At 46.3% G+C, this 22,849-nt stretch overlaps 2 protein-coding genes and 1 pseudogene across 4 annotated transcripts in view; 1 reads left to right on the top strand and 2 right to left on the bottom strand.

Annotated features, from left to right (window-relative positions):
- ESRRB (estrogen related receptor beta) overlaps nt 1–4,164 on the bottom strand; it is a 171,456-nt gene extending 167,292 nt beyond the window's left edge. The window contains exons 1-2 of one of the 2 annotated variants that reach the window (XM_029239080.1): nt 4,104–4,164; nt 3,699–3,851 (exon numbers count right to left, since the gene is read on the bottom strand). In XM_029239080.1, coding sequence (XP_029094913.1) covers nt 3,699–3,700 — 2 coding nt within the window. In that variant the 5' untranslated portion in view covers nt 3,701–3,851; nt 4,104–4,164. Of the gene's footprint in view, nt 1–3,698 lie in introns of both variants that reach the window. The other variant, XM_029239081.1, reaches the window with a different exon arrangement.
- Nucleotides 4,165–4,664: 500 nt separating this feature from the next.
- LOC114905071 overlaps nt 4,665–22,849 on the top strand; it is a 28,825-nt pseudogene continuing 10,640 nt past the window's right edge.
- The window catches only part of GPATCH2L (G-patch domain containing 2 like), a 213,380-nt gene continuing 212,759 nt past the window's right edge, over nt 22,229–22,849 (bottom strand). The window contains exon 10 of one of the 2 annotated variants that reach the window (XM_029239556.1): nt 22,229–22,340. In XM_029239556.1, coding sequence (XP_029095389.1) covers nt 22,325–22,340 — 16 coding nt within the window. In that variant the 3' untranslated portion in view covers nt 22,229–22,324. The remainder of the gene's footprint in view (nt 22,341–22,849) is intronic. The other variant, XR_003796086.1, reaches the window with a different exon arrangement.

Below are 22,849 nucleotides of genomic sequence, written 5' to 3'. Positions count from 1 at the left end.
ACAGCCATCCAGATGGGCTTTGAGGTCCTGGTGTGCAGAGAGCGAAGCCAAGGGACCGAGGGACCCAGACCGATGACATAGCAAAGGGGGAGCTTGTGGGGATGTGAACTTGCTCTAGAAGGGGAAGCCAGCCCTCAGCATTTCAGAGACAGGACGGAAGTGGGGGAGACTCCAGCCCGCCAGCTTCACCAGGCAGCTGGGGGAACTCTCTCACTGCTGGTAAATTGAGCCATTCTCCTGTCTCCACAAGCTCACCTCCGGACTGGAGGAGAATTGACTGGGGGAGTTGAAGGCACACAGGCCCTTGGTGAACCCAGGATCCGTGTCTGTTACGGGGGACTTTTTTTCGGCGCTTCTGTCACAGTTTCCAGCTTCAATCGTAAAATGATTCCCCTCTCTCCCCTCCGCCTTCCACTCTGCCCAAGTTGTACAGCAGCCTGAAAGTGCTGATGGCTTAACCGGTTTAATTTTTTCCCCCAGCAGCCCTGAGGGGCTTTAACTCTTTCCTCCTGCAGAAACCCTGCTTTTGGAGTTGAATGTTTAAACTCTCACTGGGAGACTCATAAATATTCGGAGTCACTCTCTCCCTCTCTGTTTGATTAGGAAATGAGCCTTTAACTCAATGTAATCCCCAAGCCATTAACAAAAAAGCCCTCAACAGCTCCACGATTAGAATTTCACTCTTAACCCGCTGAGGATTGAATTAGATTAACATAACTACCCACAATCTGAGTTTATTTTCTGTGCCAGATAGAAATGTGTTTTTCAGGGAAGGCGAGAGGGGGGAGGAAAAGGAGGAGGGAGGGAGAGAGAGCGACAGCGCGCAGGAAGATAATGAAATGTAAAAGTAGAGATAAGAAAAAGATGGACAGATACAGTGTAGAGGTGAAGTGATGGGGAGAAAGAGTTGTACATGGCCTGTGGTTGAAAAATCCTGCCAGCTGCCATTTTTTTATTTGTGGGATATTTGGAGAGACCTCAGCTCTGGAAAACTGTTTGAATGAGGGGAGCGCTTTCCAGGTATTTGCGATTCCTTCTTCCTCGAGATTGATGGTCCTGTACCTGAGCCTGCTGCATCCAAACCACCTGCTCCTTGGCCCCACTGTCCCCAGTTTGGGAGGAGGTCAGGGCTGGGTTTCCACAAGCTTAAGGGAGGAGGGGGAACACATAAAACGACAGCATGTACACAGGCAACTGCAACTTTACATCAAAGAAATAAACAAAGATGAGGGTGGAATGGGTGAGATTTTCCAGACTTGAAGTCACAGACAGCCCTGTGACCAATTGCATGTAAGCAATCAGTTTGGGGAAAAAATGAGATTGACGACAGCTTGGTCCACATAAAATGAATCGTTATTGAAGCAGAAACTAAGTAATCAGAGGCTGCCTTATGCAAATACATTGAAGTTTCCCCAAGTGCATCGCTATAAATAAGCCCAAAGGGGAAAAGCCACATCCTGAACTTGAGGATGAAAGCCAGGCCTTCCATCACACTGCCAAACAAGCCCCCATCCCACCTAAAAGCAGCCACAGGTGGCCAAAGGAAGGAGCAGTTCTTGTCTAAATGTGCCAACAAATATTCTTCCCTCTCAACTGTTAACGCTAATGAGAACATAGGACTTGCTCAGAAATTCGGGACTCTCTCCCAGTGCATTTAATCAACGGCCAGCAGGCTCCAGGGTGCATGTTGAGAAGGGGAGGGAACAGTTTGCTCTTGTATGAAAAGGTTTTAAAAATGTCACACTTTTCCTAAAAAGCCATTGAGATCAGAAAGTCGTAACAGTTCAATTTTGCCAACAGCTGACTGCTGAGATTTCTGAATGCAAGGTCTCAATCGTTTGATTCACTTGAGCTTTAATTAATGATCACCCACCAAATCCCACTGCAGTATTATTGTGGGAAACCTTTGCAGGATATGTTTATTAAATCAGAGTCCTTGGAATAGAGAAAATAATAATGCTATGTATATAATATGCTCAATTCCTGTTTTTTTTTTTTTCTTCTCAATTTCTGGGACTTTACTTTCCCTACTAGGTTTGAAATAGTGACATTTCCCCCGATTTTACACCAAACTCCTTATTCTAATTTCTCTACCAATGAATATAGTGAACATGTGAAGTGTACTTTCTAATCTCTTATTCCTTCCTGATCCCCATTCTGTCCTCCAAAATAATGAATGAATGGATTAAAGGCATTAATAACCTTAAATAAATACTGGTAAAAATAAAGAACCAAGAGAAGGAAAGCAAAAGTTTCATAAAGGTCAAAATAAAAATGAGACCAAATTGCCTCTCTAAATATATGTGTGTGTCCATGTTATTTAACTTTCATCGTTAGATTTGCTGCTAAAACAATTTTGTTTTTAATCAAAAGCAAGCCAGACATGTCTGCTTTGTTTACTGCTTTTAAATTGTTGGGAAGATTGTTTTGTTGGGATACTGTTTTCCCAAACAAGCCAAGAAGTAGTCCTTAGCAATACAGTATACGGTAAGCATTGTTTTAGTAAATAGAAACTCAGGGATTTTTCGACTCGTAAAAAGAGATGCATTTTAAAAGTTGTATATCATATACCTTAAGCACCATCACATTCTTTTTCAAAACTTAGTAAATTAAATTTTACTATATTTATTATTTACTAAATAGTACTACTATTTCTTCGTAAATAATATATAGCAAATCTCCCCAAGTGTAGCATTTTTAGTTAACACTGGTGCATTTTCCGGAAACTAAAGTCCCAAATGTTCCACAGGAAGCTGGTGGCATGTTAGCTGTGTGGACCAGTGGACAATGCCTGGGGACTGCCATCTCTAGGAGCCTCCAGTGTGCTCACAGAGCCCGTGCTCTGAGTGTCTGAAACAAGCATGGCTTTGACAAGGATCGTGATATTAAGTTTCTTCCTTCGGGAAGGATGCAGAGCAAGGGCTCCATGGCACGCCACACCTGGCTTCTGTCCTTTCAGACATTCTTCCTCCCCACCTGCCCTCCGCCCAAGTTCCCCTTTCAGGATGAAGAAAACACACCAAATCAGTGAGCCAACGAAAGCCCGGAAGGCCAGACAAATTGTCAGCTCTCATCCCTACTTCTCAAAGCAAACTCGCCCTGTGCAGCAAAAAAAAAAAGTCATTTTCCTTTAAGGTGCTATAGAGAAGCTGGCCATTGGGACTGTCAAGACTCCCCCTGAACCTGGAAGCTCTTGGGCTCAGCCCGAACCTGCCGGCAGCCCTCCATCATCACCTGTCCTGTGTGAAATGGGTCTTCCCTCTGGAACCTTCCCAGCTCACCCTGTGCCGGAGCTGCCAGTAAATAAAAGTTTTATGCTGGGAGACAACCACCCGCTGAGTCGCATGTAAACTTTCCCTTGCCCTTTTGATTTACTAACTTTTTCTCAGTGAAAACAAATAAAAATAAAAGAGAACGTACTGATTCTAAATGAGTTTGTATAACTGTCCCACCCAGCCATTCCGGGTCCCTCTGACCTTCCCAGGACAGTCTGTGAGAGGCAACATTTTCCTCTGGGCCACCCAGAGATGCTCAATGGTGCCGAAACCCAGGATGAAAGAGCAGGCATGCGGAGATATTTTTATCCATTAAAAAGAGAGAGGGAAAGAGAAAGAGAGAAGGGGGGGTGTGTGGGAAAAAGGACAGGAAGGTCCAGGGCAGAGTCTGGGGCAGAGGGGAGGGAGAAGTCTGGTACTTACATGCTTGGGGCTGGGGAGGGGACAGGGCTGGCAGGGAAGGGTCTCTCCCTCAGCTGTTTCCAGTTGCTGATGGCTTGTTGCTCAGCTCCTCCGGCACCAGCTGACAGTCCCCTGTCTGTGTCTCTTTGTGACTAAGGACACAGTACTCCCAACCTATAAATAGATCCCGACTCCGTGATTGATATAACAGGCAGCTGACAAAAAAAAAAAAAAATCCCACAACCATAACCAGGTCTTAAACAAAACAGCAAAAGGCTCTAGACTTTCAACTCCGCAGAGCTCCATGCAGACTACACAGATGGGCACTGGAAAGGCAGGGGGGGAAGAAAAATATACAATAAAGGGCAGGAGGAGACGGTGGGGCAGGGAGGACAAAAAAAGAGAGAAAGTGTGGAAGACAGTTACTTCTCTGGTGGTGGAGCAGTCACTTGGTGTCACCGGAGAGCCAAGGAGTGATGGTCGGCGGCAGAGACAGCAAGGGGGGGGAACAGGCAGGAGGTCCTGACCCCCTGAAGGAGAGGCCCCGCCCCACATCCCTGAGTCCCTGGCCCGGTCAGGGCTGGAGTCAAAGTCCTGACTTGGGAGCATTCGTCAGCACAAGTGCTTTCCACGAAAGTTTCCATGCCTCCTGCCAGATCAGGAGGAAGGGAGGGAGTAGACAGAGCTTTCCTAGCCCAGAGGCCAGGCAGGCTTCTTGGGGGACACGCAGGAGGCTCCTGGAGCCGGGAAGGGTGGGGGGAGGATTTGCAGGTGAGGGGTTGGGACAGCGTCACCTGTGCCTGGTGAGGCAGGGCCCAGTGGGCCCACTCGCACCACATAATGGGTTTTTAAAAGCTCAGGGGGTGACATTCCAGACAGAAGAATTGCCCAAGATTAAAAGGCCATGGGGGCATTGCTGTCTCTGCTTCTTCTAGAAAGATTTCCTAGGAGGCTGAACCGTCTGAAAAAGTTTCTTCTTGGGGAAATGAGCCCCAGTCTTTGGGATACTGAGGGGGTCTCTAAGAAACACTGGTTGCCCCAGTTTCTGCAAAAGTGGGGCAGCCTCCCCAGGGCGGTCCAGCCCATCTCTGAAAGCTGAGCCACGGGGCAAAGTTTCCGGAGAGTTGTGGAGAAACGACAGAAGTGTGAACGTCCAACAAGTAACCAGGTGAGCTCTTGATCACCCCGGGGACTCCCATCCTGCCATCTGGAGACCACGTGCTTTGATCACACAAGGGTCCTCTACCTTTGATGATCTGGTTACCTGTACGCACTGATTTAGGCGGAATTTCAGGTGAGGCTCCCCGCTTCCAGAAGAGTGATGGATAGGCCCAGCCCCTTGCTGGTGGCACTTCATCACCCTTAGAACTTCCCCATCTCCAGCTTTAAAAAAACATGAAGTGGAATTGCCTCTTCACGTTAGATCTAATTCTTTACTCTCCAGGTTAACAGAAACTCTGAGGCTAAGGGTACCCAGGCTGTTGAAGTCAAAGCCCGTTTAATATGCAGGACCTCAAACATTTCCATGAAAAACCTGCCATTGGAATATAAGGTCTCAGAGGGGAAAGACATGTGTTCGTCTTATTCACCATTGCATCTCCAGTGCTACCACGATACCTGACACATAGGAAGACTTTCCTGGGTGTGGGTTGACTGACTAACTGATTGAATGAATGAATGAATGAGTGAATGAATGAGTGATGCCTAAGATACCCACCATTTGAGTTACGCGTTTAGACTAAGACATTCTCTCTAGAAGAATGTCTGTATTATGAGAGTGCCCCTAGGAAGGTAGAGAGTTACGAGTAGGACTTTAGGCAGATACTGTCTGACTGACACAACATTTATCCATAGTTTCATCTGAGAACTTCTGTGTTCTGGGTTCCTGGCCAGTGTGGCCACCAAGCACTCCCTCTAATCAGGGCTGAGCACTCACGGGCTTCTCCGGTGAGTGTAGTTGCTAGGAAGTCCGATAACCCTGCTGAGAGGCAGGGTTGTAGACCAATTCCCATGCTGATGACTCGGGCTATGGCCACTTGGACCCACATTCACTGCCAGGCTCGTTCTCAGGGGAAAACCTTTGTCTTCCGATGCAGACGGAAGACTTATCTGCTTTCTATTCAAATTTTTCGGCTGCGCCCATTCGGACTCTTGCTGACCCTTCCCTGACTTCTGGCAGAAATCATGCATGAGTCTCTCCCTGTGGCTGCAGCCTCTCCCAGAGCCTCCTGGCCTCCAGCACCATGCCTTGTCTGTAGTAGGCGCTCAGTGAATGCACTGAACCAAGCCACACCTCCTAAAAGGCATCCTCCTTAGAAAGCTCCTGTGGGACTTCGGTTTTGGCTTTTTACCTCCAGGCTGATCTCTGCATTATTCCCAGTGAACCCGAGCCTTGGTGTCTGCTCCGCTGAGCGGCCCTGGGCGGGGGTTGGGGGTGGGGCATCTGATAACCATCAGGCACCCCTCTGATCACGAGGGGCGCCCTTGAAATGCTGGTCGTCGTCATGGGAGACTATAGGCCTTTTTTTTTTTTTTACATCTTTATTGGAGTATAATTGCTTTACAATGGTGTGTTAGTTTCTGCTTTATAACAAAGTGAATCAGTTATACATATACATATGTTCCCATATCTCTTCCCTCTTGCATCTCCCTCCCTCACACCCTCCCTATCCCACCCCTCTAGGTGGTCACAAACCACCTAGCTGATCTCGCTGTGCTATGTGGCTGCTTCCCACTAGCTATCTACCTTACGTTTGGTAGTGTATATATGTCCATGCCACTCTCTCACTTTGTCACAGCTTACCCTACCCCCTCCCCGTATCCTCAAGTCCATTCTCTAGTAGGTCTGTGTCTTTATTCCCATCTTACCCCTAGGTTCTTCATGACATTTTTTTTTCTTAAATTCCATATATATGTGTTAGCATACGGTATTTGTCTTTCTCTTTCTCACTTATTTCACTCTGTATGACAGACTCTAGGTCTATCCACCTCATTACAAATAGCTCAATTTCATTTCTTTTTATGGCTGAGTAATATTCCATTGTATATATGTGCCACATCTTCTTTATCCATTCATCCGATGATGGACACTTAGGTTGTTTCCATCTCCGGGCCATTGTAAATAGAGCTGCAGTGAACATTTTGGTACATGACTCTTTTTGAATTATGGTTTTCTCTGGGTATATGCCCAGTAGTGGGATTGCTGGGTGGTATGGTAGTTCTATTTTTAGTTTTTTAAGGAACCTCCATACTGTTCTCCATAGTGGCTGTACCAATTCACATTCCCACCAACAGTGCAAGAGCGTCCCCTTTTCTCCACATCCTCTCCAACATTTATTGTTTCTAGATTTTTTGATGATGGCCATTCTGACCGGTGTGAGGTGATACCTCATTGTAGTTTTGATTTGCATTTCTCTAATGATTAATGATGTTGAGCATTCTTTCATGTGTTTGTTGGCAGTCTGTAGGCCTTTGCTTTCAGGAGGCTCTTAATAGCCCCGTTTTCTCATCTAAAGCTTCTCTAGCTTCAAGAGCCAGGCGCCCTGGGCAGATGCACACGCAGACACACCCCCAGCAGTTAAAACACAGACTCTGGATCGGGGCTCCCAGGGTTGGAATCTTGCCTCTTCCACTTAGTATTGGGAAACTGGTGAAATCCCATAACTTCTCTGTGCTTCAGTTTCCCATCTGTAATGTGGAAATTCTAAGTGTCTACTCCTTCAGATTGTCACTTGGACAAAATGACTCAATGCAAGGAGACGCTTACAACAGTGACCGTCACATGAGAATCCTCCATAAATGCTTTGGGGAGCATTATCAGCCCCCGTGCACACCTCTGCCTACCTTTGCCACATTACTCAGTGCACTCTGGCTCTTCTCCCACAGCTAGAGGCGGTAGCATTGTCAGGGCGAGCACCTGACCACAAGAAGGGCTCTGCCTGCAGAGCCTGGCCAGAGGTCAGAGGTCAGGAAGAGAAAACTGTGTGGGGACCTGGGGGCTTTAGTGTGTGAGCTTCGGGGCGGGTGAGGCGAAGAATGGGAGCGCCCAGAGGACCCTGACCCCCTTACCACCCAAAGGGCCAGGTTCATAACCTGCTCGCCCCTCTGTCCACCACCCCCTCCCATTTCCCAAGAGATTCTCTGCCCACCTTGAGTATTCTGAGCGTTCTGGTATCTCAGGATCCCGGAAGACTTGAGGATCCCACCTCCAGCTACTATCCAGCAGCTGACCAGAACACGGCTTTGAAAAAAGTGACCAAAGTATCACTGAAACCCCGATTACTGAACCTATAATTCCCTGAGATTATGAGCTCTCCTTCCTCCTTCAAAGGTGATTTCAACTCTGGGACTTCTTGAGTTTTCTGTACTAACCTTTTTTTTTAGCATGCAATATATACTTTTTCGTAATATTTAAAATTCACACGACGCAAAATTCACTGTTTTACCCATTTTACAGTGCACAGTTCAGTGGCATTTAATATACTCACAGTGCTGTGCAGCCATCCCCACTATCTGGATCCAGAACATTTTCATCACCCCCAGAGGAGACACTGTTCCTACTTCTCCCTCCCCCCACCCCCTGGCAACCATGAATCTGCTTTCTGTCTGAATGGATTTGCCTACTGTGGACAAATCCTGTAAATGAACTCACGTAACGTGTGGCCTCCTCCTAACCTCTTGCGCCCACATGTCTGTCTTATAGAAACAGGAGCCTGACCGTTTTGTGGCACCTCTTGTTTCATGTGGTCCACCAGCCTCCACCTGTGGGCCTCCACCCTGGTCTTGGCCCCTGTGTCTTAGGGTGAGCCTCCTGGCGTGGAGATCTGACAGTTCTCTGTGAGCACCCACGACGTGCCAGCTCCCTCACATGGGTTCCCCATGTGACATTCTCACACACACCTAAGGGGAGAATTATTATTTCCCTGTGTTCGTTTGCTAGGGCTGCCATGACAAAGTACCCTAAACCAGTTTGTTTACAGCAAGAGAAATTGATTGTCCCACATTCTTCGAAGCTAGAAGTCCAAGATCAAGAAGTTGGCAGGATTGGTTCCTTCTGAGGGAATGCAGGAGAATCTGTCCCAGGTCTCTCTCCTAGTTTTTGGTGATTTGCTCGGAAACTTTGGCATCCCCTTGACTTGTAGAAGCATCACCCCAACCTCTGCTTTCTTGTTCATATGGCGTTCACCCTGTGCATGTGTCTGTTTGGGGTCCAAATTTCCCTTTTCGTAAGGACACAGTCATATTGGATTAGGGCCCACCCTAAGGACCTCACCTGAACTTGATCACCTGCAAAGACCCTATTTCCAAATAAGGTCATGTTCACAGGTTTTGAGGGTTAGGACTTGAACATCATTTGGGGGAAGACAATTCAACCCATAACATCGCCTTTTACAGAGGAAGCAGCTGAAAGTTCAGGAGGGCTTGCATTCAATATGAGACACAGCTGAGTGGGTGTCACCTCGGGAAAGACACCCACTCAGAGGGAGGTGAAGCCTTGACAGCCCGTCTTCATGCCGTAGGCATGCAGGCTCCTGCCCTGGCTTGGTGCCACTGGACTCCGTATGGCTTGCCCCAACGTCATTAGTCCTGGCACATCAAGGTGACTTTATGCTGTTTACAAGGGCCACTGAAGGTACAGTCATGCCTGCTCTCACCGGCTTATCAACTCATTTACCTTTCAGAGTTCCCTCACAGACTGCCATGGGGAGGGGTGGGCAAGGACCCGCCGCAGCCCAGGAAGGGCCTGCCTTCATTTGATCTGGAAAGAAAAATCTATCTTCTCAGGAATAGACCTAAATGCAGCACAGGTGCAGCTGGGCCATTAATCATCTCCCACTGGGACGCAGGAGACCAGGGAGCAGCCATCGTGGGCACTGGCGTTCCACACAAGGGCCAGGCGGAGCCGGGACACTGCTGGCTTTTCCCTCTGGGGGGCATTCCACAGGGATGTGGGCTGGCGATGTCTTGCATGGGAGGAGGAGGTGTGAGGGGCAGTTGCTCCCCTCCTAGACGGTCGGCCATGAAAGGAGATGCCCCCACTGAAGCAAATACCCATCCCCCTTCAGTGGACGCAGAACCTCTTGACCAAGAACCCCATTTGCCTGGGAACTGCCAGGCCCAGCCTTTGGATGCAGGCCTGCAACCCTCTTGGGGGGGTCCTACACTCTTAGAGGAAGGGGAGGTACCAGAACAGGGATGGGGGAATAACAGGAGACCTAACAAGGGGCCAAGTCCACAAATCAAGAACCCCCCAGGCCCAGCCCCCCACCCCCAATTTCTCCCATTCCTTTACCCCAAGTGACCCTGCCCTGCTGCTCACCCAGGCTACACGGGTGTCCCATCAATAAGCTCTCCCTGCGGGGTGCATTCCTAGCTCTACTGCCTTCCCTCTCTCTCTCCCCTAATTTGTATTCATTCTTCATGAGTATGACGTCCTGCCTGTGCACTCCCTGTCCACCGGGGTCTGACCTGCTGGTCTCCCCACCGCCAACAGTACATCTCCTTCCAGCCACCCACCGCATGCCACTTTGCCCTGAGTCGTGTACCGTCTTCTCTTGTGTATTTGCCTCATGCTACAGCAAAGCGGTGATCATGGAAATAAGGCACCGTGACCTGAGCACCTGCTGTGTGCCAGGGTCTGTGTAAAGCTCTACGTTGCCTTATTTAATCCTTACGACTACCCTGTCGGGCAGGGATACTTTTCCCCATTCATCATCCAGGAAAGTGGCAGTCAGAGAATGAAGTGAGATCACCCAGTGGGAGTCAGGATTTGAACCCACATCTGCCTAACTGGAAAGGCTGTGCTCCTAGCCACTGTTGAACCATCTCTGCCGTGGATTCCCGCCTGCATGGCTCTCTACATTCCATGGGATAAAATCCAAGTCCTTTGTCTGGCTCTAATCTATAGTGAATAATTCTGCTCTGTGTATTATATTCCTGGTTACATCTCTCACTGTATCCTGCCACGTGGAGCTTTTTCCTCTACAACGTTGCGTTCTCTTTCATACCTCTGCCCGGAACATAGCATGCAACCTTCAATACCCAGCTCCAATGCTACCTCCTCTGGAAGCCCTTCCCAACTTCAGCCACTCCTTCCTCTGTACTCCTACAGGATTCTGTGGCACACTCAGCTATAGCACTTATCACCTGGTACTGTACATATTTGCTCACATATTGGTCGCCATTCCTGGGATGCGGCTGCTAGAGGATGAGGACTTGTTTTTTGTATGTTTATTTCATCCTCTGTCCCACTACCAACCAATGCCTATCACAGGTCCTGGCATTTACTAGGTAACCAACAAAGGTTTATTGACTGAACGAATGAAAACTGATGAATTACGAAATATAGAGTAAGAAGGTGAAGGGTGAGGTCAGAGATCGATGTAGGATGAGTGAGAAATGGTCCACAGTGCTGCTGGTGGAGTAGGTGGTGCACTGCACAGTCCCAGGAGGCACCATTCACGTGAGGGTCCACACGAACTTCCTAGGATCACGCAGATCACTACCTTTGCAGCTATACGCAGCAGCCCCAGAAAAAGAACAGACTTAGGAAGGCATAGACCCTTTCCCAGGGAAAAAATAACCAGCCAGTTAATGTGAGTTGGGAGGGGTTTTGGGAAAAGGGAACATAGATGAGAATTCTAGAAGAGGAGCTTGAGCGAGCTTGGCAGACATGATTGGTTGGCTACCCTACAGTCTTCTCCCAGTACGTTTCCAGGACCCATCACACACTGTAGAGGCTGAAAATGCCACTGGTTTTCCCAGCCTTCCTTACAGCTAGAGGCTGCCTTATGTCCCAGTTAGACAGTAAGACTTAAGGAAGAGTCTGTTTGGGGAGAAGCGACATTTGCAAGCGACACAGAGAGAGAGAGAGATGGGAAATGTTGCAGAGGCCACCTTGCCACCATGAAGAAAGAAGCTTGAAGGAGAAAAGCCCAATATGCAAAGGATGGCAGAGCACAAGAGGGGAAAAGGCATGGGTCCTTGAGAGTATCCGTGACCTGCTGAACCAAAATCGACCCTGGAATCATGTACTTCTTGTTATAGGAGATAATGCGTGTTTTAATCACTTAAATCCCTATTCGTTTTTTTTTCCATTACTTACATCCCCAAGCGTTCTAAGTGATGTACTGGTGTGTGTGGGGCGGGGAGAGTTCATGCTAAATATGGCAATGCAAGTTGGGAGCCAGTTAATTAATGTAAACTGGGTGTAAATGAGCAGAAAAATCCTGAGACTTCATAAATTAAGAATCCCTAAACACAAACATCAGTCAGTATCAATAGTGTGAATTTGATTTTTGGTTATTCCATTTGTCTCTGATTTGTGTATGATAAGTTGGTACTGTCTCCCCTTTGCTGTAATCCAAGCCCCAACCTTCCCCTTCCCCCAAATGGTTAGTCTTTGGGCCAGAAAAAAAAAACCCTGTATACTTTTTGTTGCAATTTACAAAACACTATTCATTTAGTTAGGCCACAATAACCCCCAGGTAGACGGGACAGGGGTGAGGAAACAGCCAAGGGACGAGCGGTAGCAATGAAGATCACCCTCTTTCTCTATATCAGTTGGGCCTTGTGAATGGGTCTCTTGAAGAACTCCTTTTGCACCTGAGCACTTATTATGTGCCCTGTTCTGAGTACTTTACATATGTTAGCTTATCTGATCCTCACAGCAACCCTATGAAGTGGAGATACCATTCTCATCCCCATTTTACAGATGAGGAAACTGAGGCAGAGGGGGGCCCTGTAACATTCCCACCTTGAAAGAGGCAGGGCTGGGACATGAACCAAGTTAGTCCCACTCCAGACCTACACTTCCCCCACAACCTGCTCAATGATGGGGGCAACTCCTTCCTGGAAAGAAAAGAAAGCCATTCTATGTTTATGAATCTGTTTCCCTCCAGGAAGAACCTAGAGTTTGGGGAGGAGCTAAGCATCCCTCTGTCTTGGCTGGTCTTTATATAAGCGTCCTGCCATCCTCCTGCTGGCTCACTCCAAGATCTAGGGAAACGTGGGTTTCCCTCCCAGCACTTGACACCCAAGGGGTCGGTATGAGGGGTGGGGTTACCACTGCCACCGCAAGGACTACCAAGGCTTACTTAATAAATAACCTGGAACTCCATAATCTTTCCCCGTAGATTGCTTGGTATTTGCCTACAGTAGACTCAGAAGTAATTAAATTAGCATGCCACAAGCCTGAGCTTGTGTAAGACCTGAGCTAAAGTAAAGCTTTACTAATTCAGACAAATGGAAGGAGGGAGAGGGGGGAAACCAGAAGGAACTGTGGCTTTCCTTTTAAAAGAAACACATTTTTTACATTTCTAGTACTTACAGTAAATCACACTAAACATTAACAGCAGCCCAATGGGGTTCTTGCTGAGTTTGCATGAATGAATAAATAAAACTAACTTTAATTAGCATATTCCTTATATGCAAATATCTTCTGTTAATACTCTTTCAAGAGCTTGTTGATTGAAGGTCAAACATTCATTCATTCATCCAACAGGCATCATGGAGAAACATTACTGAGAATCTACAATGTGCTACTATGTACTCTGTGCTAGAAGCCAAGGATAAAGAGTTGAATGAGATTCAGACGATGCCTTGGAAGATTCTGTATATGCAAACAAATAAACTATGATACAGTATGCTAAGATTTATTAGAAATACATAAGCAATGTACTGAGCAACCACAATCCACAGAACATCTGACTCTCCTTAAGAGGAGGTAAAAGAAGTCTTCCCTGGGAAGGTGGTATTTGAGCTGGGTTTTGAAGCATGAATAAGAGTCTGCCAAGAAGAGAAAAGGAAAAAGCCTTGGGTGGCCACACGACAAGGGTCTGAGGATCATTCAGGGACCCAGTGATGATGCTTCAAGGTGGCTACTTGTCATTCATGAGAGCTACCGCTCACATGTCACAAATTGTGAACTGTTGGAGTAGAATTTTTCAATTAGATGATTTAAGGCAGAAAGCTTTTTTAATACAGAAAAGTGCAACAGGTAATAAATACCTATGTACTCACCACCAAAAGGAAGAAATGTTAACTTTATGTCGTTAGCTGCAGATTTTTGTTTTTAGGAAGCAAAATTTTATATCATTAAGACACTGACATTGCTCATCAGGTGTTCTGTTACCTCTTCCAATGGCCCCTTCCCTGACTGCCCTCTACAGAGCAGACCCCTCTCCTCTCCTCTCTGTCTGGGGCCTCTGCTTATTTCCTTTAGAGCATCTCCCAAAGTTAGAGGTCATCTTGTTGATTTGTTGACTCGCCTCTCCCCCACCCCACTGTGAGGTCATCACTGTAAAAGAGATGCCTGGAATGGCTTATTTACCATCGGCCCCTCTGTGCCTGACATATATTAGGTGCTCAATTAACATTTGTAGAAGAAAGGAAGGAAAGGAGGAAGGAAAGGTGGGCAAGCTTCTGGGTTAGTGTGAACTCTTCTAGGAAACAGGCCATCTTCACATGAAGGAAACTTAGCAGAAGGACAGCAATTTGTTTTAATTCCACAGATACTCTTTCAGTACCTCCAATGTACAAGGCACAGGACAGGCCGTGCCCCCTAGGCTCTTACTCTGAAAGAACACCCAGGGCTCCTAGGAGCTGGACCCTGGTCAGGGACGGTTTGGGGGCATGTCTAGGAGACTTGGGAAGTCTAGCCCTGGGCCCCTGGCACTGGAGACAAGGTGTCAAAGCCTCCGTCAATCAACATGGAGTGGAGGTGGGCAGGCTTGTGGAGCGACGGCAGTGGGACTGGAGCTGCGCATTGTAACCAAGGAGACTGAGCAAGGTGAATGTGCTACAGGCAAATAACAGAAATTGACATTCAGGAAAGGTGACCAGTTACACATTAAACCATGGAGGGCCAAACCTCCCCCACAGCATATATCTAAAGACCTGCCTTGTGCTCAGCACGCAGAAGACAGTTTCTCCCTTTCAGACATGCTTACCATTTCCCTTCTTGGTACTGCGGGGGATGAGGCATTGGGCTGGGGGTGTAAGGACTTGATAGCAGTGACTTAGGAAGAGGAGTCAACCCTGGCTAATTATCCTGACTACCTGCCCAGCCTGCTGATACCATTCGTGGAGCAAATGTTTATTGAGCACCTACTAGGAGCCAGGCATAGGGCTGAGGACTAGAGATCTGAAGATGAGCAAGGCTTCTTAAGAACTCAAACACAGAAAAGCAAAATATAACACAACATAATAAATACTAAGGCAGAGGTCAAGGTCAATGATCAAGTGCCTTGGATGCTCAGAGGACCCCAGTGAAGTTGTCAAAAGAGAGTTTATGAGGAAGTAGGATATTTGAGCAGGGCTTTGAAGCCTGAAGAGGAGATTGTAGGCATATAGGCAGGTGAGCGTTGTTTTCCAGGTCCAGACAAGCAAAAAGGCTCTGGCATGCCCAGGAAGAAGGAGTGGGGAGGGGGAGGGAGTGGCAAGAGCTGGTCCCTGTGCCTAAAATGTCCAACCTTGCCTGGCAGGCTCCTTCTTGTCATTCAGACCTCAGCTCTGTGGTCACCTCTCCGAGACACCTTCCCTGGCTACCCACCTGTCAGAATGTCTATAACTTACCTTAAAAGACCCCAGCATGTAAGTGTGGTATTATATGCGTGAGACCTAGTTTAAGCTATAACCTAGGGACCTCTAGCATTTCAATCAAGAATGCACAGTGCTGGGGCTTCCCTGGTGGCGCAGTGGTTGAGAGTCCGCCTGCCGCTGCAGGGGACGTGGGTTCGTGCCCCGGTCCGGGAAGATCCCACATGCCGCGGAGCGGCTGGGCCCGTGAGCCATGGCCGCTGAGCCTATGTGTCCGGAGCCTGTGCTCCACAATGGGAGAGGCCACAACAGTGAGAGGCCCGCGTACTGCAAAAAAAAAAAAAAAAAAAAAAAAGAATGCGCAGTGCAGGGTGAGGGTTGCGCATTGGCTGGGGGGCCCATGGCCAGAGCACCTGGTATTTTTGTCTATAGATCAACCAGCAACACTTGGCTAAGTAGCACAGTGAATGTCAGAAATGGAATTTTATTGGTAAATTAGAAATGAGTTCTGTTGTGAAATTTTCAACAACCGTGTGAGAGGGTGCCCCACCCCATAACCCCTCTGCCCATCTGGGTTCACCTGCATCTGAGGTTGACAGTGTCTGACAGCTTGGCCACTTCCCACCTCAACTGCCTGTGTCTTTTCTGTTTTCTGCTTGATTCTTTCCTCTGCCACCACTGGAGCTTGCTCTGCTAAAAGCAGGTCCAGCCAGGAGAGTTAATGCCCCCAGGGGCAAACTTCAACTGATAGGAGATGGGAGTCTCCCAGTCCTTTGGTGGAAAGATTTTTGAGGTTTGCTCCACATGGTGTCCCAGACGGTCCCTGAAGGGTTAAGGTCCAACCATTCACAGCAATAACTCTCTCCTTAGTAAAACCTTTGCCGTCTTTCCTCTCTTCCCTGTTCTACTTCCCCTATTCCCTCACTTGTGTTTCCTGAAATAATCTCTGAAATAACATAGCTGTACCCAGGGTTTTGCCTCAGGGGTCTGCTTCTGGGAGAACCAAAAGTAAGACAGCAACTGGCCTAGCTAAAATGTGTGGAAACATTCTCCCTCCCTTGTATGTACAGAGTATACGAATCCAGAGGAGTCTGTAGGTTTTACCCATCGGGGAGATACTCTAAGTCAAATCCCAAGTTATTCTATCATCAGCCAGCTGTGAATTATGGAAAATTCTGGTTGCTGTTGGGCTTTCAGCGTAGTAAGAATCCTGCCTCTGGAATCTTGGTAATTTTTGGAGCACCTAAAAGGACAGAGAGCTGGGATTCCTTTGAGCCTACAGAATAGGTGTATGAACTGTTTTTGTGCTTGACTCCTGGTAGAAGTTTAGTTCATGAATATCTCTGTGAGGGTGTAATTCGGTCTGCAGTAGCTTCTCTAATAACATGGTTGTGAAATTGTGGGGGAGAGCTAACACTCATCCTCTTCAAACTTCTTTAGCCACTCCCATTACCAACCAAAAATAACTTAAGGGTTATCATTGACCAAATGGCCTAGTTCAGTTTGCAACACCACCTAAAGTAGCCTCTTACTAGCATTCGTATAATCTTACTTCAATTTCCCAAGTGGCACTTATTAGTTTTTTAAAAATATGTTATTCTTTTTCTTTATTTGTTGTTTTCTATCTCTATACCCTCTCCAATCCCAGCCCTTAATGAAAGGTAAGCTCCATATGTTGTTTATCTCCATTTTCTCTGGCACACACAACAATGCCCAGCACTTAGTAGTACAAAAATGCCTGGCTCAACAAATGTTCTGTTAAATATTGAGGAGTGACAGCAGGTACAACTGAAGTCAAATAACAGGGGACCTTGTATTTTAAGAAGGGCGATTGCCTGCTACCCTTCAAGCCTATGATTCTTAACCTGTGGAGGTCATGGACACCTCCGAGAATCTGAGCAAAGCTATGAGCCGCTGCCTTCCCCAGAAAAAAAAATGCACACATAGTGACACACATTAAATTGTACCTGAGATTTCAGGGAGTGTATACGCCCCAGGTTCAAAATTCCTCCCTCTAGCCATGTGCAAGCCAAAAAAGGCTTTTAAGCAGATATGTGACAAATCCAGCTTTGTTTTTTAAGAGGATAACTCTAGGGGTCCTATAATGATGGAGGAACAGAGAGTAGGAGGCAGGGAGACCCGTAGGAGGCCTTGAGATAGACCAAGAGGAAGAAGACATGGGTGCAGATTTAGGCGATGCTGAGGGAATGAAGAGGCATGGGGATCTGCAGTAAACATCTCTGAAATAGAATTTACAAGATCTGATAATTGACTAGTTGGTGGAGGTGATAGAGGGAGAAGAAGTAAGGTAGCTGTGAGAGTTCCGGCCTGGGGCCCTGGTGGATGATAACAACCGGAACCAAGGCAGAGATGGGTGCGTTCCTCCCTCTGCCGTGCCGGAGAAGTGATAGCCTGGCCTTCAGGGCTGAGTCATAACTGCAGACTTCGGTCTCCCCTCAGGCTGCCCTGCAGTTCCTGGAAAACAGCCTGAACCAAAGGGCACGGGCAGGAGAGAAGGAATCTGCTTCTTCTGTTTCTGAAGGTGCCACTTTCCCTTGGCACAAGTTTTTCCCCCTTTTGTCGAATCTTTGTTGGAGGAGCCAACTATTTGAGGGAAGTGAGGGACTTCCCTGGTGGTCCAGTGGTTAAGACTCCATGCTTTCAATGCAGGAGGCGTGAGTTCGATCCCTGGTAGGGGAACTAAGATCCCACGTGCCGCATGGTGCGGCCAAAAAATAAAAATAAAAAAATTAAATAAAATACAAGTGAAATACAGCAGTCATAGGATGAACAGGTCAGAAAGCTTATTCTTCTTGGATATCTGTGGCCAAAGCAGCCTTTGGCTCACATCACGTGACTATTGTTGAACTGTCTGTGGTCCTTGCTGAGGCAACCCCCATGCATGCACGTTGCACAGTCTCTGGCACCTACTGAAGGACATTGCTCCTATAATTCTCCCCTCTTTCTCCTCTGTCATCAATTTCCCCTTCCACTAGAACATTCCAGCCATAAGGGCAAACATGCCATTTTTTCTCCAATTTGAAAAGACACTCTCTGACCTCTCTTCCCAGTGCAGCTTCTGCCCATCTCCTTGTCCTGCTTTATTGCAAAGTTCCCAAAAGGAGTTGCCCATACTTACTGTCTACAATTTCTCTTCTGCTGAGCTCTCTTGGACCTATATATGAGCCTTTCCTTCCTACCATGATGCCAGAAGGCCCTTATCAGAATCACCAAATGCCTCCATGCCACTGAATCCAGTGGTCAGTTACCCATCATTATCGAATTGGGCTTCAGTGACATAGGTGGTCACTCCCTCCTGGACATCATTCTCCTAATATGTCTTCATTTTCCTAGTATGTCTCTGGATGTTCCTTCCTAGTCTCCTTTGCCAGTTTTTCCTCATCTCCTGGACCTCCAACTGTTGGAGGAGCCTGGGGATCAGTCCTGGTCTTTACCTCTTTTCTACCTACATCTCTCTTGGAGACATCCTTAGGTCTCATAGCTTTAAATACTAGCTATATGCCGATGCCTCCTAAATTTACATTTCCAGCCCAGCCCTCTCCCTTGAATTTCATATTTTTATATTCAACCATCTGATTCCACTTGAATATCTAATAGACATTCTCAGTCATCATTCAAAGTTGAGCTTTAGCAATCTCCCTTCCGGCCTCTACAAACCTGCTCTTCTCATCTTAGTAAACGGTTTTTCCATCTTCCAATTGCTCAGACCAAAAATCTTGGATATCCTTCATTCCCCTCTTTCTCACAACATATCTGATCCTGTGGGCTTCATCTTTGCCTTTCTTGTTTACATCCTGATCCAAGACCTTTCCTACCTAGATTATTGCCTTCCAACAAGTCTCCTTGCTTCCTCTGTCACCCTTCTATCTGTTCAATACATAGTAACCAGAGTGATAAGTCAGTCATGTCACACTTATGCTTAAAACTCTCCTATGGCTTCCCAGCTTATTCAGAGTAAAAGCTAAGGGCCTTACAATGACCTCCAAGGTCCTTCATAAATGGCCCATTTTCCTCTCTGACTTCACCTTCTACTACTCTCTCATCACTCATTTTTCCAGCCACACTGGCCGCCTTGCACATCCTTAAACATACTGGGTGCCCCTGCCTCATGGCTTTGTACTTCCTGTTCCATCTGCCTGGAAGGCTCTTCCACCAGATATCTGCATGGCCTGCTCTCACACCTCTTGCAGGTCTTCATGTATGTGTTACCTTCCCAGTAAGGCTTTAGCTGGTCATCCTGTGTAAGATTACAACTCACTCCCCTAAACATTTTCTATTCCCCTTTCTTCACGTATTTTCACTAACACTTTTCATTATTTCATACACTATATATATATATTTTTAAATTTTTTAAAAAACATCTTTATTGGAGTATAGTTGCTTTACAATGGTGTGTTAGTTTCTGCTGTATAACAAACTGAATCGGCTATACATATACATTTATCCCCATTTCTCCTCCCTCTTGCGTCTCCCTCCCACCCTCCCTATTTCACCCCTCTAGGTGGACACAAAGCACGGAGCTGATCTCCCTGTGCCATGCGGCTGCTTCCCACTAGCTATCTGTTTTACATTTGGTAGTGTATATACTTCGTCCCAGCTTCCCCTTCCCCTTCCCCGTGCCCTCAAGTCCATTCTCTACATGGGCGTCTTTATTCCTGTCCTGCCCCTAGGTTCTTCAGAACGATTCTTTTTTTTTTAGATTCCATATATATGTGTTAACATACGGCATTTGTTTTTCTATTTCTGACTTATTTCACTCTGTATGACAGTCTCTAGGTCCATCCACCTCCCTGCAAATAACTTAATTTCATTTCTTTTTATGGCTGAGTAATATTCCATTGTATATATGTGCCACATCTTCTTTATCCATTCATCTGTTATGGACACTTAGGTTGCTTCCATGTCCTGGCTATTGTAAATAGTGCTGCAATGAACATTGTGGTACATGGCTCTTTTTGAATTATGGTTTTCTCAGGGTATATGCCCAGTATTTCATACACTATATATTTTACATCATCATTTAGCCAATTTTCTATCTTTCCCACTAAAATACAAGCACCACATGTACAGGTATACCGCGTTTTATTGCGCTTCACTTTCCCACACTTAGCAAATATTTCATTTTTTACAAACTGGGGGTTTGCAGCAACCCTGCATTGAGCAAGTCTATTGGCGCCATTTGTCCAACAGCATTTGGTCACTTTGTGTCTCTGTTTCACATTTTGGTAATTCTTACAATATTGCAAACTTTTTTGTTATCATTATATTTGTCATGGTGATCTGCATTCTTTAATGTTGCTGTTGTAATTGTTTTGGAGCATCAGGTGCCTCACCAATATAAGACAGTGAACTTATTTGATAAATGTTGTGTGTGTTCTGACTGCACCACAGACTGGCCATTCCCCATCTCTTCCGGTCTGCTCAGGCCTCCCTCTTCACTGAGACACAACAATATTGAAATTAGGCCAATTAATAACCCTGCAGTGGCCTCTAAGTTTTCAAGCAAAAGGAAGAGTCAATTTATTTACTTCAAATCGAAAGTTAGAAATGATTACGCTTAGCGAGGAAGGTGTATCAAAAGCCAAGATAGGCCAAAAACTAGGCCTCTTGCCCCAAACAGTTAGACAAGTTGTGAATGCAAAGGAAAAGTTCTTAAAGGAAATTAAAAGTGCTACTCCAGTGAACACACAAATGATAAGCAAGAGAAACAGCTTTATTGCTGATTTGGAGAAAGTTTTAGTAGCCTGGGTAGCAGATCAAACCAGCCACAACATTCCCTTAAGCCAAAGCCTAATCCAGAGCAAGGCCCTGACCCTCTTCAGTTCTTTGAAGGCTGAGAGAGGTGAGGAAGCTGCAGAAGAAAAGTTCGAAGCTAGAGGAGGCTGGTTCATGAAGTTTAAGGAAAGAAGCCATCTTTATAACAAAGGTGCAAGGTGAAGCAGCAGGTGCTCATGTAGAAGCTGCAGCAAGTTATCCAGATCTAGCTAAGATAATGAGTGAAGGTGGGGACACTAAACAACAGATTTTCAATGTAGACAAAACAGCCTTATAGTGGAAGAAGGTGCCATCTAGGGATTTCATAGCTAGAGAGGAGAAGTCAATGCCTGCCTTCACAGCTTCAAATAGGCTAATTCTCTCATTAGGGGCTAATGCAGCCGGTGACTTTCAGTTGAAGCCAATGCTCATTTGCTATTTCAAAAATCCTAGGGCTCAAGAATTATGCTAAATCTACTCTGCCTGTGCTCTATAAATGGAACAACAAAGCCTGGATGACAGCACATCTGTTGACAGCATGTTTTATTGAATATTTTAAGGGCCACTGTTGAGAATTATTGCTCAGAAAAAAAGGTTCCTTTCAAAATATTACTGCTCATTGACAATGCACCTGGTCACCCAAGAGCTCTGATGGATGTACAACTAGATTAATGTTTTCATGCCTGTTAACGCCAACATCCATTCTGCAAACATGGATCAAGGGGTGATTTTGATTTTCAAGTCTCATTATTTAAGAATACATTTAGTGGGGCTTCCCTGGTAGTGCAGTGGTTAAGAATCCGCCTGCCAATGCCGGGGACATGGGTTCGATCCTTGGTGAGGGAAGATCCCACATGCCGTGGAGCAACTAAGCCCATGTGCCACAACTACTGAGCCTGCGCTCTAGAGCCCGTGAGTCACAAGTACTGAGTCCGCGTGCCACAGCTACTGAAGCCTGCACACCTAGAGCCCATGCTCCACAACAAGAGAAGCCACTGCAGTGAGAAGCCCGCGCACTACAACGAAGAGTAGCCCCCGCTCACCGCAACTAGAGAAAGCCCGTGCCCAGCAGCAAAGACCCAACGCAGCCAAAAATAAATTAATTAATTTTTTAAAAACCCAATACATTTAGTAAGGCCATAGATGTCATAGATTGTGATTCCTCTGATGGATCTGGATAAAGTAAGTTGAAAATCTTCTGGAAAATACTCACCATTCTAGATGCTAATAAGACCATTTGTGATTCATGGGAAGAGGTCCAAATATCAGCATTAACAGGAGTTTGGAAGAAGTTGATTCCAACTCTCATGGATGGCTTTGAGGGGTTCAAGTCTTCAGTGGAGAAAGTAACTGCAAATGTGGTAGAAATAGCAAGAGAACTAGAATTAGAAGTGAAGCCTGAAGATGTGACTGAATTGTTTCAATCTCATGATAAAATTTTGACAGATGAGGAGTTGCTTTTTATGGGTAAGCAGAGAACGTGGTTTCTTGAGACGGAATCTACTCCTGGTGAAGATGCTATGAAGATTGTTGACGTGACAACAAATGATTTGGAATATGACATAAACTTAGTTGACAAAGCAGTGGCAGGGTTTGAGAAAATTGATTCCAATTTTGAAGGAAGTTCTACTGTGGGTAAAATGTTATCAAACAGCATTGCATGCTACAGAGAAATCGTTCATGAAAGGAAGAATCCATCAATGCAACAAACTTCACCGTTGTCTTATTTTAAGAAATGGCTACAGCCACCCCAACCTTCAGCAGCCACCGCCCTGATCACTCAGCAGCCATCAGCATCAAAGCAAGACCTTCCACAAGCAAAGGTGGTTCAGATGATGACTGGCATTTTTTTAGCAATG

Source organism: Monodon monoceros, unplaced genomic scaffold (genome assembly GCF_005190385.1).
Source record: "Monodon monoceros isolate NGI ecotype Baffin Bay Population unplaced genomic scaffold, NGI_Narwhal_1 Super_Scaffold_21, whole genome shotgun sequence".
In the NCBI taxonomy this organism is placed as follows: Eukaryota; Metazoa; Chordata; class Mammalia; order Artiodactyla; family Monodontidae; genus Monodon; species Monodon monoceros.
This window is presented reverse-complemented; position numbering and strand designations above follow the sequence as displayed.